Here is a 19745-nt window from a genome sequence, read left to right as displayed (position 1 = left end):
AATCATGACAATGGCTTAAAAATCATGAGATTCTTAATAAAAGTTGGGGTGGAGGATTCCTACTAGTCCTCTGGTTTTTCGAGTCTTTGAGGGCAGGAACTCTTTTTTTCAGGCTTTTTCTGCATCCCTGAGGACTAGAAACTTTTTTTTTTTAATTAAAATAGAGATTCTCACATAATCACCTGAATCCAGGAGCTGGGGCTTTAAGGAAAAACATTAGCAATCATGAGACCTGTGAAAAGATTATGAGAGTTGGCAACACTGGAATCAAGGATAAACATAGTTGGTCTCTGTTTAGGGCGCAGTCCTTCCCGCATTGAAAATGGTGCTAAAACTCCCACTGGCTTCAGGAAGAATTGAAACCGCTATTGTAATTTATTTTTATAACAAAATATTTACCACTTCCCCACCGTTTCCCTCCAAAAATTCTCCTAGTCCCATGTGTTTCAATGGAGTTAAGTGCTCCTGGTTTTCTCCTCAAATGTCTTTCTTCATATCTTTCGAATGTTCGCACAACTTAGGGATGGTCCAAACCCCCAGGAAGTCAGTGGGTATTGAATCAGGCCCGAAGTGAACAGAATGCATAATGGATGAACCGGTCTTCTGGGATACTTGTATGTAGAATACCCTTGTCACCTGTTCCCAATACAGGGAAGAGAGGTGATACCATGTGCAAATGCCAACCAAAAGCAAAGCAAACAAGAAACGTAGGGGTCCCTGAATTAACCAAACCCCCAAATTCTGGAAGGTTTCAGATGTCTCCTGAATCTTCATAGGATAATTGAGGTTTTGGCAGCAGATCCTCAGCTGGTGTAAATTGTCCTAGCTCCGTTGAAGTCACCAACTGAGGAGCTGTCCTCTACTGTTTGTTTGTGGTTTTTAAAAAAACTTTAGTGCTGAGAGGTTGTCTGCCAGCCCTCATCATGCAGCCAATACAGCAACATTATAGCTCCTAATGGAGATTTATGGAGGACGCGCCAGCCTGAGTCTAACTGGTGTTGCATATACTAGGTTCTAATAAATTGGGCAAAGCCTAAGGACTAATCTGATTGTATCTTGAACTTGCCTGACTGAGTCTTTGCAGTTTTACAGCATGGCTCTGGGTAACCATATTACTGCTGAAATAGCTCAGTAGACCCACGATAGCGCTTGGGGCTGAATTGTGCTCTCAGTTATACTCCTGTAACCTCAGTGTCCTACGTGGGATGGGGTGGCTGTAACTGAGGGCACAATCTGGGCCCTTGGGAGGGTTTGGTTCTCAGGGGGAGAGTGCATCAGCGCAGACCTAGAGGCTGACCCAGTCTCACTTCACGTTGTGGCTAGCTTGTACTAAAACTTTTAGAGCTTGGACAAACAGCCTCTGGTATCCCCAAGGAGCCCTTTCAATAGCATTATCGATTTATATAGGAGTTCTTTGTGATCTGACCTTTCTAACCCAATGTATTGCCTCATCAAGGCAACACTCCCACTTGGACCGTTAAAACAAGGGCGTGTGGCTTTGCCCTCTCTTCTGGATTCCCTTCTCGAAGCGGATGGTCAAGCTGTAGCCTTATGTAGAGTAATGAGTTACTTTAATTACCCACCCCAAGGTGAGGGCTTACACCTACTTTAACCTGTGAGAGTTCAGCCCCCAGGTCAACTACAGTACAGAGGTTATCAATGGATGGGGAACCAATGACGCGTAACGGAGATTAACTGGTACTCTTTCTTTAATAATTGCCTTTCTTAAACAAGAAAACAACAATACACATGCTGGAGTCTGGTAAAGGAGAGCGAGTACAATACAGAATATCTAGCATTTTCCCGACACACACCATCCTTTGCAGAAAAAATGAGATTTAGTCATCATCCTCAGCATCATTCTCACCACCACCATCATCTGTATCACCAGTGGTCACCATCCTGGTATTTCCCAAGGCAGGCAGGCAAGCCAGGATACAGCTTTTAAAATGTGTTACACTGACGCCCATTGACGGTCGCATGTATTTATGAGGGTTTTAACCACGTTTCCTTATTTGAACTTCCCCACCCCCGTACTTTTGGGGTGCCCCTTTTCCAAAAGGCTAGCTTGTTCGTTCCCCTTGATGTCACTTTATCACAATAGTCACAGGCAAGTTACCTTAGGGATGTTTTTAACATTTCATCCCAACTACTAAGGGTCATCTTGTGGTGTCTACTGAGCTCTCATAGACATTATTATCCAAACTCAGCAGTTATTTTCAAAACATCAGCATATCACAAACATTGATACAAGCTTAGCAGGTTTATTATTAATTTACTTATGCTAACTTATCTTTATAATATAGCAAATTTCTCCTAAGGCCTAATTTGGCTAAGTTAAATATTTTAGCCTGTAGGTTTCTTGCATTTCAGCTTTAAACCTTAAGCTATCTTTTACCTATTACCTATCAAATACGTCTCTTATATCCACCTCTTTTAATGGATTAATTTATTAGTGACACTCCTGCAAGGCTCAGCCTGCTTATTGGCCGTGGTGTGATGTAAGCGCTGGTCACATCAGATCCAACAGGGTTTACTGAGACTTCACTTTAGAAATTATTGGATTACTGCCTCTCTGTGGATTTAATGCTACTAAAGGTGCTTTCTGTTAAGGATGATAATTACAATAGTCTGCTCTGAAGTACCCATTTTTTTACATTCATCTACTGAGCTTACGTTATTCTTTTAAACAGACACAGCCACTCCAAGTTCTTGTGAGGATCTAATTAATCATCTATTAACAAATACAAAAGTGGCATGAAAAGAAAGAAGGAAGTGTTAAAAACACACACACATTTCTCTTGTTTCATGTACTGGCCATTCATCTTTTAATGGGATGCATCTGATGAGAACAGGTTATGACGTGGAGAAGATTGTCATTTCCATTTAGAACAAGTTTTCATCTTTTTTTTTCCTACCTAAAAAAAAGGCTTTTAGAAGGAAATGTAATTATTTATCGAAAGCATTGGTTTCCTTTGAAATGTTCCAATTTTTATTTATTTATTTATTTTTATTAAATGAACATTTTCGTTTTGGCCTTTGAACATCAAAAAAGTATTTGTCTTTGATTTTCAATTTTTGAGTTTTCTGTCCTCTTTTCTCCACTCCCCCCCACCCCCGCCCCCTTTTCTTCACCGGACAGAGCAGCCAAAAATAAATAAATAAAACTGAAAAACGTTTGGGGTTTGAAAACCAAAAATGAACATTTTCATTTAATGGAAAAATCAGAAAATTTCAAAGGGAACACTTCTGTGCACGGTTTTCCATTCAAAAAGTGTCATGGTGAATAGTTACCTTCTTTCAAGCATTTCCATTGGTGTATTAGAGAGAGGCTGATGGGGTGCTAGCTGGCTGAAAGATTTATCAATGGGACATGGAACCTGGCCCAGACTTGAATCAGACCCAGTCTGTTACTGAACATAAAATGATTTTCTTTCTTTTCTGTTAATGAACATAAAATGATTTCAGTGAGACCATTCACTGCTCAAGGGGCAATAATAATGGTTTGATGCTCTCAGTCAATGACAGGCTGGTGTCCACATCATAAAAACAGAAGGCCAGCTAAAAAAATGCACTGTGCAGCAGGAAATCCAGTTGGTGGGGCAACACCTCTGCTGCTACAGGGCTCAGGGAAAAGGGTTCAGAAAACACCAGCAACACAATGGAGCATCCAATGTCCTGACTGACCAACAGGCAAACCCTGCATCAGGCAAGCTGCCCTCCCTCCCTATCCTCTCTCTCTCTGATATTGGCATTTCCAGTCTAAGTCTGCCATGAAAATTCAGGTAGAACAAATCCAAGGGCATCTGAAAGGCATATAATTTTTCCTACGTCATTCTACACCAAGTCCCTTGACTTGTATGCTTGAGTAGATAGAGCTATGCAAATAACTGGTGTTTTGGTTCACTGGCAATTTTCTGGAAACTGAGGGGGAGACAATGGTTTTAGGCCAACCCCAAAACAACTTTTTTTAAAAATGTTGATCAAAATGAGAAGTTGAAAGAAAAATTAATTTCAGATTGAACAAAACGTTGAGTTCAACCTACAATGAAAAGTTGGGGTTTGATTTGAAGTGGGGTGTTGTTTTTTTTAACAGTTTAAATCATTTAGATAAAATGGAAATTTGAAAAAGGAAGTCATTTCAAACTAAAAAATCAAACCAAGCATGTCAAAACAAAGCGTTTCAGGGTTTGCTAAAAAAAAATTTTCTATTTGACTGAAAGGATATGATGAAATTGACATGAATTTGTGAAATGTTTCAGTCAACCCGAATCTGCATTTTTCTTCCCCAAAAAAAGTTTTGGCTGAAAAATTTGGCCAAATCTCTACTCGGGATTCCCTTAGGCCCTTTTGAAAACCACACCCATTGTCTTTCTATTAGTGATCTGTTTTGTATTTCACGCTTAGCCAGGGGCACTGGTGGTGGGCTCTGTTCTATACCACATTCTCCATTCTGTTGATTAGATCTGCCCTGGACTGTATTCTCGCCCTGGTGGTGGGGTCTGTTCTATACTGTATCCCTTTCTCTCTCCTCTCCCATAGATATTTGAACTCAACAAACGCATGTCAGCTATTGAACGCATGCTGAACCGTCTGGAGGAAAGAATCCTGGTGCACTCAGAAGAGGTAACAGTGCCAAGTTGGGGGGCTATGCACAACCGGCGAAAGTATTTCCTTTCGCAGTCTCCCCAAACTCCTTTGAAGCAGCTTGCGTTGCATCGTCAGGAGACGTGGCTCCCACTTACACAGGCAGTAGACAAGAAATCTGCTGTACAACACAGCACTTGGGGAGGAGAGGTGCTTCTGGAGACAGAAGGTATATGTAGGAGGTGGATAGTGCCGCCAGCTGCATCAGTGAGTATGTCTGCACTGCAGTCAGGAGGCCTTACACTGCTTACCGCCCGGGTACGTAGGCAGGGTTCCAGGCAGGCTTGTAGGGAGGCAGCTGCGCCACCATGCCATGCTCCCATTCTAGCTTGATTAAAGCTAACTGCTGTACTTCTGTCACATCTCCCGATTGCAGTGTAGACACACCCAGTAAGTCAGGGTGCCCTGCACGCCACAGAAGTGGTGGCTAAAAGGACAGGGATGAAGTCGTTTGTTTAAATACTGGGATGCTGATTGCACCAACAGACAGACTAACATATAACCCAACTCCCCAAGGTGCTTTGTTCTGTCCCTCCCCAAACGTACACCAGCACCTACCACAAGCTTTAGTCTCTCTGGAGCTTCCTGAAAGAGGAACAGAACTTTCTGCCCAGGAGGATACAGCATTGGCTGGTGAGTGTGCATCTTTCCATTGATAGAAAGGTCCTCGAGCTCCATGAAGGCTTATATGATTTTCAAATGGCAGATGATTCTTCTTTTTAACCATTTATTTTAACCTTTTAGACCCTTGTCGTTTTTCAGGTTGTGAGTCTCATCAGAAAACTGAATGTAATGGAAAATGAAGGGTTATCAAACATGTCACTGGTGTTCCGACAGGTCCTCAAATTAGCTCCACTTCGGTCCTTTCTGTGCACAAACAAGACTGTCTGTTTTATTTATACTGGTCTAAGCAATGTTCCTGTATGTTGCTGGGGTTACGACACAGGAATCCATAGCTACATTAAATGTAATAATCGGTGTGTTGTGAGTAGCAGATTCTAATTGAGAAGGACATTTGTCTTTTCCATGTGATTGCCCTTGTTTCGATGGCCATCAAGGAAGAAGATCAATTTAATTTTAAATTCTGTTGTGACATTGAATCAGCTGGTGCATCGGTAGGTCACTTAGTGCTAATTTGAGTTTCCAATTTTAGGATATTTAGGCACTTTGCTTCCTTTACGTGCGATCATGCAGTTAATTTATATGACATTTGATAGCTCAGTAGAAGGGACAAAAGCAATTATGAAGATTCATGCAGGTCTGGCTTGAATGGGGGGGGTAATTTCTCCCTGGTTAAAATTAAAGATGGGTTCAAAGTGAAAAGTTTGGTGTTTGCTCCAGATCCAAACGTCATCAAAATTTGGGGGTGTTAGAATCTAAGATTTAAATGTGGTGCCTCTCTAGATCAAAGAAATTTACTTACCATTTTTCAGCTAGCTCTGCTGGGTTGGCCTTTTGATTTTTGTTTTTCCTTGGTGGAAATTTTTGATTTTTTTCAGCACAAATTTGAATACCAAAATATTTTGGTCAAAAACTAAAATATTTTGATTTGGTTGGGAATGCTGCCAGAGTGCCTCACAGGAGTTGTAGTTTGTGTTCCTCATGCTCCTATTCTCCTCAATAGGCCAGGCTCCCCAGCCAGACTACATCTCCCATGATGCACCACACTCTTCCCTCTTGTAGATGGGAAGCTGTGCATCATGGGAGCCTATAGCCATGCTGCATCTAGTGACAGCATTGTATTTCAGCATTTGGGTTTCAGCCAAAATATTGGTTTGGCTTTTTTTACAAAAAAAAATCAAAATCTTCTGCAGGAAGCAGAGACTTTTTTGCAAAGAAAATGTTGTTTAGTCAAAAACTCAATTTTCTGTCAAAAGTTTTGATGGAAAATTTTCAACCAGCCCTATTTATTTGGAGGTCCGTTCTTTAGGACAGGCTGCTCTAAGTTACTAGGCTGGTGCCTATCTAGCTCAGGATCTGATAGCACTGTGTGCTTCTTAGCCTGGATTCACAGATGGAGCTAACTTATTGTGGGATACAACCTGCCACTTGTGTGCTCCGGCTTGTATTTGTTATGTGAGGGATGGCCTTAAACTGCATGAAGATAGTTGGCCCCTAAGTCATCCATATTGCATATAAAATCTGACATGGAGTCATACCACACATGGAATCTCATGGAGGTCTGTGGGCTGGAAGACTCCAGGGTCTGGTTGTTTGAGAAGATGAGTAGTAGATGCTAAGTGGTGATTACGTAACCCATCATCACGCAGTGTGGCTCTCTCTCCCACGCTAGTGGTTGGATCTCATCGATATTTATGACTCTGCACAGCCATCTCAGGTAGAGGCTTATTGCTTTAGATCCAGAGGTCCTGGGTTTGAATTCTGGTGCCGACAAGCCACCCAAGAGTATTGTATTACATTTGACCAAATAAATGACCGAATAAACCCTCTCTTTTATCCTTTTGCTAGCAGAGGCATGTCACAGGAAGCCTTAAAATACCAACAACATTCAAATTGCATGAACACCAACAGAATGAGAATTGCTTGCTTTTCTACCTCTAGTCTCCGGCCCCTGAGTCCCATACCGATCCTGATGTGGAAGAGGAGGAATTGAAGAGGAAGCTGGAAGAGTTAGCCAGCAACATCAGTGACAAAGGAGTTTCTTCTGAGGAAGAGGAGGAAAAGAAGAAGAATGAACCAAAACCAGAAATGAGCTCCTCCAGCAGTGACCCGCCCAGTGATGCTCAGAAGGTAGCATGCATCCTACCCTCTAAACCTCAGTACCATTCTCACGCCATTCTCCATGTTTCCATTTATGTTCCTACGCTTCCCTCTGCTCTTAACGTCTTATAACTGCACCACAGTCAAGTACCTATTGACTTTTCCTACACCCCATCTCGGACACTCAGTGTTGGCACCTAAGATCTTTGCCTTTTCCCCCTGGCTGGATGCTTACATTGGGGACTAGAGCTGTTGTTCTCAATCTGTACCATACTGGGACACACACACATCCGGCTTCCCTCTCCCATTTAGCAATAAGGGAAGTGCAAGGTGGCCCCAGCCCGTCCATGAGCCCCAAGTTGAGAACCCATGACTTAGGGTGGTTCATAAACCAACCCACATCATAACTGAAGCCGGGAAACTACCTGCGTTTTTCCCATCCCTAAATCTAATCGGCCACCAATGAGGGTGCATACTTTCTACTCAACAGAGACATTCATCTGGGCTTCTGAGAACAGCAAACGCTTTGCTAAAGTGCTAGTGGAGAGGGTACAAAGCCCTCCCCACTTCTTTGGAAGGTGGGGCTTGGGGGGGAATGTGGTGAAGTATAATGGTGAAATCCTGCCCCCTGCCTTTGATGCAGAAGATGGGTGAAAATATGGAAGATTTGCTCACTGTTTTGTATGTGTGTGCAGTGGGGAACCTCAGTTCATTGGATGCCTCTCCCCATGATGTTCTGCAGCATCAGGGATAGTGAATTGGGAAGCAGGGAGCTGCTCTCCCCAGGAGCAGCCACTCATGCAAACCCAGAGGGGCTTCCCTGTGTAAGATAATCCCAGCAGTATGAGCTCCTGCTCTGCCCTGTCAAGGGGGGCTGGGCATCAGTGAGGTGATGTTGCTGCAAGGGCTGGGGAGCGGGGTCTGTTATGAGGTCTGGCTCAATAATAGCTGTCAGGCGCTCTGTAAGTGCACAGTGCTAAGTCAGGGAAGTGGCGGAGATGGGGCTAGAACTCAGGAGTGCCTGTCAGCTGGGCCTGTGCTAACCCACTGGGCTCAGAGTACAACTGCACAGCCCAAAAAAAAAAACCCCACGGCAGCGAGTCTCAGAGCCTGAGTCAACTGACTCGGTCTTGTGCTGTGGGGCTAAAAAGAGGAGTGTAGGCATCCCGCTCGGGCTGGAGCCCGGGCGCTGAAAACTGGCGATGGGAGAGGGTCTCGGAGCCCAGACTCCAGCTTGCAAAGGAATGTGTTCGCTGCTCTGGTTAGCCCCATAGTGCATGTCCAAATCAGTTGACCCGGGCTCTGAGACTCACTGCTGTGGGACGTTTTTTTGAAGTGTAGATGTCTCCTGAGCAGCCTCCAGGACATAGACCCACTGCTCCCATCCCCTCCTCCTGTAGCAGCCCTTCCCTGAGTCCCAAGCAGATTTTGCCATCGGACTGCAAATGCGGGCAGGGCGACCCAGACGTTTGGCATCTCTTGCTGTGTTGTGTCCTGTGCTGCCAGTGAAAGAACAGGAGCCCCGGGCATGGATGGTGCGGTCTCAGTGGGGACACTCAGTGTTACTGGGAGCAAATCCAGGCCCCTCCATGGTGGCGCAGACCCTCCTAAAGCAGAGGTTCCGCTTGGCAATCGGGCTGGATGCGGGGATCCTGTGTGTGACAGCCCTGCTCCATATCTGCTTCCTGAAGAGCAGGTGAAGGGCTGGTGGCTGGGCAGGGCCTGAGGACCTGCTGCTGAGTAGATCCTCCAGTCCTCAGGGAGGCCTGCCTAGCATATTCTAGCTATTAGCCCCCATAGGGAAGTACCAGCGTCCAGCCCACCCTGCGCTGGGCTCAGACCCCCGTGTTGGCCCGGCAGTGTATGTGGTCCAGGGGTACATCAGTGATGAAAAGCCTCCGACTGGTTTTGCAATAAACCCTTCCTTGTCCTTTGCGGTGTATTGAACTTTCATGGACTGGAATCGCTTTTTCACACCTAGAAAGTAGCTGTTCCATTCAGCACCGGAGCCAGGGCAGTGCAGAGACGCTCACTGACTTAACCCACCGGAGACAGAGGTCTCCAGGCCTGCTCTGCAGGAGGAGGGTCATTCACTTGGTGTCCTTATTAAGCTGAAAAGCCCTGGCAGACAGAGGCAGTCTAAGCTGTTAACACACTAGAACCTCTCCTCTCCGTCCCTCCTCAAAGAAATGAGCTCACAGGTCTTTTTTTATCCCTAAATTATATGACTCAGTCGGTCTGTATTGACAGCTTTGGTGATGAGGCGTTGATGACAACCCATAAAGGATGGGAAGTGAGTCAAATATTAATTAAAGGAAGAAAGAGCTTGTGCCTCGTGTATTCTGCAGGCCTCGCACAAGTTGTTCTTTCCTTCTGAGGTGTTCCATTAGAACAAAGCAGAGAGGTCAGCATTCCTTTGGGTTTTAATGGCTCCTTTGTCCGGGTCTCTGTGTTGTTGTTGTTGTGCACTTTGACACGTCTCCTTTTAATGAGCAGCTTCGCTATCAAAGGAGTGAGGCTGGGCCATGTTGCACGTAACTGCTTGTGCAAAGCAGCTTTCATCTGCATGATTAGAGAGTCTTTTATTTGTCCAGGAGGCCTTTTTCTCTTTGTTCGTCTGAATCCGGAAAGAAGATGCTTGGCTGCAGAGATGTGAATGACTCAGAGCAGTGGCGAGCGGCCGTACAGGGCACCTGGGTTGAGTTTGTGTGTGTGCGTGCTGGGAGAAGATCTCTCTCCCAGCCCAGGGCTGAAGTTAAATTGTAGGGACAGTCGGCATTTCACATACAGTCCTTGGGGTGCAGCTTGCTGTTCTCTTCACAATTCCCCAGCAAGATGCTGTACCCTCGCAGAACGGCTCTTTGCCAGAAAACTACTTAACAGAGTCCCAGATTCTCTCTTCAGGGATCAGGTTGCTCCTCCCAGATTCTCATGGTGCATCTGCACTGGCCTGGGTCTATTTGCATAAATAAGAGCAACTTTGGGTCTGCTCTAACTTTATGTCAGCTGGCTACGATCTCATAAGACCAAACACCAGTCATGAATTGGCAAACACAGGCGCATCCCAAACACCCCAAAATCTAGATGGGTCTAGTCACGGTTTTGATTCAATCCATGCTAAAGACAATGCGGCCACTTGCAAAATTCTGATCAAGGTTTGCATTTCGAATACCCCCAAAGATTGGATTTGGGTTTTTTATTCAACTCCACGTCTGCTCAGGAAAAGCCTTATAAAAGGAAGGAAATGTCATAAAAACAGACTCCTTTTTCTGTGAACAGCAACTTGGAAAAGACAGATTTCTGTTTCCACCCACAGGTACACCACAAAATACCAAATGGACAGAGTTAGCCACCTCCTTGCTAAATGCTATGCTAGGAAACATGCTTGTCTAGGCTGCGACCCTGTAAACACACTTGTCTGTCTCTGCCCATGGTGTTCATATTGTGTCTATCACCATGGTATCTAGGAAGTTATCAGTAGGGAGTAGGATGGTATCTTTCTTTTTACTGTTTTTAAGTGTATCAAAATACAGGGCTGACAAGCTTGATCCAGAAACAGGTAGACACAGTACAAACTTTATCCTACAGCTCTGACGATACTCCTCAGAAGGGTTGCTCCTAGGTTTTGTGGAAATAATATGCCTTTTCCTATCCCCACAGAATCTGGGCAGTATTGATATCCAGGATCAGACCCATTGTATCATGAAGCCATGTGTTGCAATTAGACACTAAGCATTCTCTCTGTGCAGCATTAGAACTGACCAGTTAGTAAGATCAGCACTACCCTAGGACACAGCCAGGACCACGCAGGGAAAGAGGCAGAAAAAGGAACATTTTCTACAGCTTGTCAGGGCTGCCCACCAAGAGCAGCTGTGGCCTGATAAATCAGTGGTGTGTAGCATCAAGGAACGCAGCTGGGCTAGAGGAGGGGAAGGGAGCATTCAGCCCCGGGAATCCATCCCGGAAATAACAGCCACCCGCTTCCCTGGGCTGCCTGTTGAGAAGCAGATGTCTCAAATGGAAAGTAGAGGCAAGATAAGTAAACAGCCTGATGCAAGTGTCAGCTCCCTGGGGTGGCTGGGAAGGGACTGCAGCCGCTGCACGTTTGCACGAATTTCATGGGTTATGCAAGTAATGAAGACTTTTCTTCTTAGGCAACACAAGGAAGAGAGTCAAAGCATTGGGACTTGCCTCTAGAGCTGCGCCACAGCCATCTCTGTTATGAATTATTTGTATTCCAGTGGCGCCCAGAGGCCCTGCCTGAGATCAGGGCCCCATTGTGCTAGGTGCTGGACTTGCACATAGTGAGAGAAAATCCCAGCCCCAAAGAATGTACAGTCTGAATAGATCAGCCAGCAAGGCAGGATTACCCCCATTTTACAGATGGGAAAACTGAAGCAGAGAGAGTGATGAGCCGGATTTTCAAAAGCACTTCAGATTGGCCTAACTCTGCTCCCTTCAAATCCCACCCTAAACACTTCACCCAGGGAGTCTCTGGCAGAGTTCGCCATTGAACCCAGATCTCCTGGGTCCCAGCCCACTGCCTTATCCAAATGCCCATCCTTCCTCTTTGCTGTTGTCTGGTTTAGATACAGGCCTGCCCACAAATACACAAGGCCCAGCAGTTAATCCAAGCCCGCGCTTTCCAAACCAGTGCCGGACAGCTGGCAGTGCCAATTAAGCTATTTGGAATGAAGTGCCACCCACGACCCACACCTGTGTTTGCCAGCCTTCGAGGCACTGCACCTGCTGTTTCCTGTTTCCCTTGCTCCCAGAGCTATGTTAGCACCAGGGCCCCACTGGCACCTGAGTGGATGAGGACTTCCCCGTTTAATGCCCCTAACTCAGCTGCTGCTTTTACCACCGTTGACCTCTCGGGAAAGTGTTTGTAGACTCGGTGGCTGGGCATGAGCAGCTCCCAGCGGCTGCAGCTGCATTTCCAAAATGAGGCAGTGGCGTGAGGAAGGGAAAACAGAGCGGGAAGGGCTGTGGCTGTGATTGAAAAGCTGGTTCAACAGCTTCCCTTTGGTTCAACAGCCACCAAAGCCCTGAACCGAATTCTGCTTGGTTGCATGTGTATAACTGAGCTTAATGGCAACTGCAATGGTCGGGGGGATTGCGGTAATATTGTGTACCACAGCCAGCAAACAAATAGCATTACTATTGGCTGTATGCAGCGCCTAGAAATCCCAGCTCAGGTTGAAGTCCCTTTGTGCTAGGTGCTGTACAAATACCCTGCAAGGGCACGAGCCGCCCTCTTGCAGCGTTCTCCTGCAGTCTGTAGTTATGTGCAGGCTGCCGGCTAATGGGAGCGCGTCACCGGCATTCTGAGACGGTTCCTTTGTCGCAGCTGTACTCCACGAAGTCGGATCCGAGATCAAAGCGCTCCATAAGAGCCACTTCCATCTCCAGCTGAGAGCCCTCAAGGAACAACGGGAGCCCTTTAATTACAGCTCCTCATCCTCTGCCACCCCCCCCCCCCCATTTAGGCTGTTGTGTGTGCGCGTACGTTATTTTTTTCCCTGGCTGTTTGGGACGTTCACAGAGGTCGTCAGGTCCGGTTTTGTGTGACATCACAGCCACAGTGCTGAGAGCCAGGCAAGAGTCCTTGAATGAGAGGGCCAGGGTGAGGATGCTTCTCTCCTCCCTGGAGGGCGGAAAGACAGGAAGGAGGTGGGCAAAGCCTGTCAAAAACCTGAAGAAATCGTAAGGCTCCCTGTTGTTCATAGGCAAGGCTCACGCTGAGTGTGCGGGGCACAGCAAAATGCCCAGGGAGGCTACAGCCCCTTGCTCTGGAGGCGTAAGAATTAAAACAAAGATTTTAAACTGAGAGTCGTGACCCAGGGACCTTGAGAATCAGCTGTCAGGGGAATCGCTCCCCTGCCCACCTCCTGGCTGTACCCAGGCATTGCACAATATGAGAGGGAGGGCGGGTGCACCCATCTAGCCTGGTATGAGAAAGGCAGAGGACCACTACTATAGGCTACAGGGAGTGTTGATTGAGTTCAGTGTGATGAGCTCTCAACTCTTAGTCGTCTCCAAGCAAGGTGTTTCTGATAGACTACAGCCAACACCCCCTCCCCCTGACACTTTCCATTCCTCCCTGGTACAACTAGATCTTTCTGTGACATCCCCAGGATACAATCCAGGCTAATGAGTAGCTTTGTCATGCCTGCCCTCTAACCTGGGGTGCCCTTTACACCGCTTTGCTGCTGTAACCTCTGTCTGGACTGCTCACGAACAGCCTCCAGCATGCAAGTCACTCCCAGCTATAAGAAGAAAGAACAGGAGTACTTGTGGCACCTTAGAGACTAACCAATTTATTAGAGCACAAGCTTTCTTGGGCTACAGCCCACTTCATCGGATGCATAGAATGGAACATGTAGTAAGATAGATAGATAGATATAGATATACATACAGATAAGTTGGAAGTTGCCATACAAACTGAGAGGCTAATTAGTTAAGATGAGCTATTATCAGCAGGAGAAAACAACTTTTGTAGTGATAATCAAGATGGCCCATTTAGACAGTTGACAAGAAGGTGTGAGGATACCTAACTTAGGGAAATAGATTCAATAAGTTTAATGACCCAGCCACTCCCAAGTTAACATAGTTTCCCAGCTATGTCTGTGTTTGCGCTACGGCCAGCCAGTCACACTCTGGCTCTGGGTTATTCTGCAGGGTGACCCCGGCACACTCCAAGTCTTAGATTTCCCCCCAGAACAGTATGTCCTATACTGCCCAGCCCTCTCCTGGGCAATACAAATTCATATAAAGTCCATTATTGCTTTAATAGAAATAATACCCCCCCCCAATGGAGTTTTCCAGACACTTCCGTTCAAACACACTGGATTTGATAAAACAATAAGAAAAAGTTTATTAACTACAAAGACAGATCTGTTAAGTGAGTACAAGTCATGAGACATAACAGTCAGAAATGGTTACACAAAAAATAAAGGTTAAACACAACTGGTGCCTAACTTAACAAACTATGTTAAATTCAAAGCAAGGTTTTCTCACAACATGCCTTCAGCAGTCTTACTGACCAAACGTCTTAGGTCAGGACCCCTTCTCCAGTTCCATGCTGATTCCTTTGTCCCTTCTGGTGCAGTGAATCGACGGAGAGAGACGAGAGGGTGCCTGGGGGGTGTTTTTCCCTCCTTTTCAAAGTGTCAGTCCCCCTCTTGGAAAACATTTCCCGATGAGATTCAGGAGACAGAGTCTGTAGGGAAGGATGTTCCCTGCTGCTTTTTCCTCACCTGTTGGAGCGTCTTTTGTTTCCCTTCCTGCTTGATGACTCTGTTTACTGCTTAAATGCAAATGAAGCCGAGAACATATTCCTTTGTTTGAGACAGATCTGATTGCCAGCCTCAGTTTGGAAGATGTGTTAAGAATACCATACACTGGAATCTTCTAACGTCACATACAGTGTTGTTGCATGTATTTTATCAGGACAATATTGACCAGCAAATTATGAGTTTTCAAATGATATCTCACAAGGCGTACTTTGTACAAAGATTGATACACTAATGTGTAGGGTGTGGACACGGGTACATTCTGTCACACTGGCCCACTGTCTCCAACCAATATTGTAGCCCCTTGTGAATGTTTTACTAAGTTGCCCATTCTCACACTGGGAGGAGGGGAGCTCTGGGAGGGGTGGGAGGAGGGGTTCCTTCAGGAGAATGGCAGGTTGATGAGGAGTGAGTGGTGATTGTACAGGAGACCGGGGCCATTGAGAAAGGGCATAGAGGTAAGGGAAAGGCAGAGTATGTTCTCCACTTTAATATGTTATAACTAGACAGTGACATGTTTAAAAGGTCTTAAAGCATGTGCAGCGTTAGCTCCTCTGGGTGTCAGCAGTGCTGTGTGGCTTCCTGAGCTAACCGTAGGAGGATGACCCAGTGTAGCAGGTTCCTGGGCTGGGATGGAACCACCATAGCTGCTCCTACACTCCCCCTCCATCCAGTGCCGGGGGAAAGAGCACATTGACCCTGGCAATCCCCACCTGTCAGAACAGCCCGTAAGCCATCTTTGCTCCACCACCCCAAAGCTGCCCCAAGCACTTCTCAGCTGCAACTGAGGATCTGGCCCACAGTTTTAGATGGGGAGAAGTCTCCCTGTCATGGCCCTCAACCATCTACTACTTCATATCCCACCCAGGTGTAACTCTCTCTCTCTCTCTCTCTCTCACTCACACACACACACACACACGCACACACACTCTTCCTCTGGGTGTGCCCAAGTCCTCAGGAGAGGAGCCCAGCTTTGATCTGTTGGCAAAGTCTCCTATCCTGTGGCCATTTTACACCATATCAGTTGAAATATTAGTCACTCGATCAATCCTGTGGTAGTGGGAAAGTTTGGATTAAAATGTCATTCATTCACCCCTTACCAACCATCCAAACTTAACTTTGCCCCCTGCCCCGTTCTGGGATGGAAGAGTGCTGTTGGTGGATATTGTTGACATTATACTTGTAAGGGCCTGATCCAAAGCCTTTTGGAGTCAACTTGAGTCTTTCCATTAACTACACTGGGGTTTGGATCAATGAGTCGTAAAGCTTGAAGAGGGCTCATGGAGTATGTTGTGTTCAAGTGCTATACAATTTCTCCTAGTGCGGTGTGTCCGTGGAGTGGGAGAATGTCTCTATGAATAGGAATGGAGTGATCGGTCTGTTGCTAATATGGTAGTGTAGGTTTATGCAAGTGTGGGTAGAGCTGGTAAGTTTGTATTTTCACTATTGCGTAGCATCTCCCACGCAGTGTTTTGTAGTAAGTAATGCTGTATAGTATTGTTATCGTGTATTGGAAAGGGAGTAGAACTTTTAAACTTCCAAGTCATTTCTTTTGACCTTGGTAGATAGTTTTGTAAGTTTTAGTGGGCAAAATGAGGTCTGGGTTGGTGGATTTTGCTTTTGAGTTTGGGAATAGTTTTTATACTGTGTATCAATCATTCTTCAGAGGGTTTAGTCATAAAAATACAGCTACAAAAGGCAAAACTTTCTCAGAAATACCGCGGTGCTGCTGGTTTCCGAATGAAATGCTACATCCCAGTGACAGTGGGACCCTTCACATCAGCTTCCGTCTTTGAATTCCTCCCCACAAAGAGAGAATCCGGTCATGAACTTTAGGTGCTTTCTAAAACCACTGGGGGGCTCGTACTCAGCTCAGCGAGGTTGTTCACGAGCAACAGGAATGGGGTGGGAGTTAGATCACACAGGTGGGAGTTGCCCATTCGAGAGTAATATTGCCACTCTGGGCAAGTCATTTCCCCTCTCCCATCTCCATCACCTGGATATTACGAGCATTAATTAGTGTTTGTAAAGTAACTTCTCTGAGTGTTTTTTAATTGTCCATCAACGGATTGTGATTGTCAGTGACACACGGAAATGATTTAACAAATAGCTGGAGTGGATAATTGCAGTTAGTTAGAAATATACAATACTCTGATTTTTCAGGTTTAATTGGACACATCAGGCACATGGCATCTTTCTATTCCCTGGTTGGATTCTTAGTACTTGAATTTATTTTACCACGCCCCACAATTGTACCAGGTGCCTCCCAGTGCAAGGCCTCCTGCCTTGGAGAGTGTATTCTCTAACTTCACACATTACACAGTACAGGGACAGCAAGCCAGGGATCTGTGGGTGGGGGAGGAGAGACTATTTGCAGTAATAAGATAATGGGATCATTCAGCAAAGCATGTAAGCAGTATGCTGGCACTCTTACTATAATAGGGCTATTTTGCATATTAGTATTAATGTCTTGTACAATCAAACGTCTAGGTTGACTCGGTCCTTGTGGGTATCAAGGTAGTAGTGGTACTTCTGTTTAACATAACACTTAGAATCAAGTGTTCGATGCATGTATTCATCCGTACGAAAGTACCATGTTCTTATGTTTTTACGTTCTCATGATGTTAGGCCCTGTATATTATTTATTAGGTGGTTTACAATGGTGCCTAGGAACCCCAGGCATGAACCAGACCTGGTTACAGTTTTGTCATGGAAATCGTGAATTTGAATGAAATCATTGACATCTTGGAAACAGCTATAAAAACACATTTGATTAGGCTCCCAAACCAAGTGGCATTGCAACCCAGCGCATGGGGTCACAGCACCACTCAGGTTTGGCCCGGCAGCACCTCCATAAATGGAGACTGAGGAGCAGCTGGGCCAAACCTAAGTGGCGTTGGGACCCTGTGTGCTAGGTTGGAACACCCAGAGCAGGAAGCAGGGCCCAGCCCTGCAGGACGGGAACCGCCCTCTGGGGTAAGTGTCGAGTAGGCTTGCTCTCCAACCCCTCCCCCCCACGGGCCTTATCTTCCAAAAAAACCCACTATTCTCTTGTGTATGTTGACGTAGAGAAAAACACATTATTCTGTAACTTTCCGTGATTGTTTCCAGCACCTCTGCTGTGAAATTTACCAACAGTTTTCCATGCCAAAATCATAGCCTTAAGCAGGACCCCACTGTGCTGGGCACTGTCCTGTATTTATTAGGTGTATTACAATAGTGCCGACCAGCCCTAATCAGGATATCATTGTGCCAGGCACTGTACAAACACAGACCAAAAAGACAGTGTCTGCCCCAAGGAGCTTAGACAAAAGAAAAAAGAAAAAAAAGGCTCTGAATACAACTATTTTGTAAGCTGGTTGTACTGGATCTATAACAATATCAAAAGCTACAACAATGAAATGATGTACATTTTAATGAAAATCTCTCTCAAAATCAAGTAAACCAATTTTCTTTTTAGAATTTGATGGGAGTCATCAAGAATAAGCGTTATTCGTGGTAATAAGCGAAAATGTAGTTGTAATCAAATGGTGTATTAGGATGAGTAATAATATTTCTTTAACCCTTTTATCTAGAAAGAAATGTTTACACATATCTTCAAATAGACCCCAGTCACACATGAATGCAACACCTTGTTGGCAGGCACATGGAGGAATCCCTACCCAGAAATGTATTTTCAGAACATAAGGATGCTATAGATAGGGACTGGTGAGTTAATTACACCTCCAGCTCCCAAAGTGTAGCATCTCTATACCGCACATTGTTCTTCGGCAGATCCAGACACAGCTACAGAAGACAGGAGGCGTTCACAGCCTGGCAGTGTTGTTCCCTCTCTCCTCTCCTTGCAAGCATGCTACGGCAGGACACAGCAGCCTGCGGTTGTTTCTAAGCGCCTACCTCCTAGTCTCAATGCACGACGTGAAGATCCTTGTTCGGGCGCTGACACCACGCATTCAGCTCGTGGCGTTTTGTCCTGGTATTTCAGAAGGAGCTTTTACCGCTTCGCCATAGCGATAATTGCTTTTGAAAAATAGCAAAGGGGAGGAAATGGCCCAGTCACTTAGAGGAAGGAAGCCCCGCAGGAGTCCGAAGGTACAGACTGTTAAGCAAAAGAGAAGTTTGTAGTTATACAGTGCTGACCTCGCCAGTCATGGAGACCATCTGGGGCTGAGTCCATGGTAACCTGAGGACTGTCTAACTAGCAAAAGAGAGCAGCCAGTGTCACCGCAGCGGGGGTTAGAATGGGAAGACGGCAGAACAGACGATGCCTGACTGCGAGGTGAGTCATACGATGGCTTTTTTTCAGGTCTGCACGACTGCTGGAAAGACATCTGGGCTGGACCAAACCCCGAGGGACCTAGAGGAACGTGCACGGCACAGCGGGACCACAGACTCCGAGCTGTCAGAGCTGGAGGACAAAGTGGCCTCAGCGGCCATGCAGATGCAGCGTGCCGAGAGCGAGGTAATAGCTCAGCTATGCAAAGTGGGTGATCCAGCACGGTCAGGCTAGTTCTTGCATTGTGATTTACTTGTATGATTGTAGTGCCTAGGGGCTGGAGTCATAGACCAGACCCCCAGCTGTGCTAGGCACTGTACAAACACAGCGCTGGGCCAACCACTGAATGCTTCATCATTTACTCAGTAAGAAAATAAACTCTGAATGAGCATTTCCTTTACACTGCTATATTTACAGTGGTGTTCACAGCCGTACGCACGGTGTGTATCACTGGCAGCAGGGAAGTTGCGGGCAATTTGCCAAGGGCCCCAAACCAAGTGGTGTCGCAATCTGCAGGTGGAGGATACAGTGCCATTCAGGTTTGGCCTGTCTGGAGGGGTAGGCGGGCCAAAGCTGACTGGCGCCACGACCCCCCATTCTCTAGGTCACAACTCCAATCAAATTTGGCCCATCCACCCTTCTGTCTCTGTCAAGGTTCCTTCCCCACTCTGAACTCTAGGGTACAGCTTTGAAAGTATCTTGTCTCCTCGTTGGTCATTTTGGTCAGGTGCCAGCGAGGTTATCTTTAGCTTCTTAACCCTTTACAGGTGAAAGGGTTTTTTCCTCTGGCCAGGAGGGATTTAAAG

At 46.0% G+C, this 19745-nt stretch overlaps 1 protein-coding gene across 4 annotated transcripts in view; it reads left to right on the top strand.

The window, feature by feature from the left end:
• MLPH (melanophilin) overlaps positions 1-19745 on the top strand; it is an 87559-nt gene that overhangs the window by 52625 nt on the left and 15189 nt on the right. For all 4 annotated transcript variants that reach the window (XM_074968152.1, XM_074968149.1, XM_074968150.1 and 1 more), the window contains 3 exons: positions 4543-4626; positions 7210-7398; positions 18970-19125. In XM_074968152.1, coding sequence (XP_074824253.1) covers positions 4543-4626; positions 7210-7398; positions 18970-19125 — 429 coding nt within the window. The remainder of the gene's footprint in view (positions 1-4542; positions 4627-7209; positions 7399-18969; positions 19126-19745) is intronic.

This window comes from Natator depressus, chromosome 11, assembly GCF_965152275.1.
Source record: "Natator depressus isolate rNatDep1 chromosome 11, rNatDep2.hap1, whole genome shotgun sequence".
Taxonomy (NCBI): Eukaryota; Metazoa; Chordata; order Testudines; family Cheloniidae; genus Natator; species Natator depressus.
This window is presented reverse-complemented; position numbering and strand designations above follow the sequence as displayed.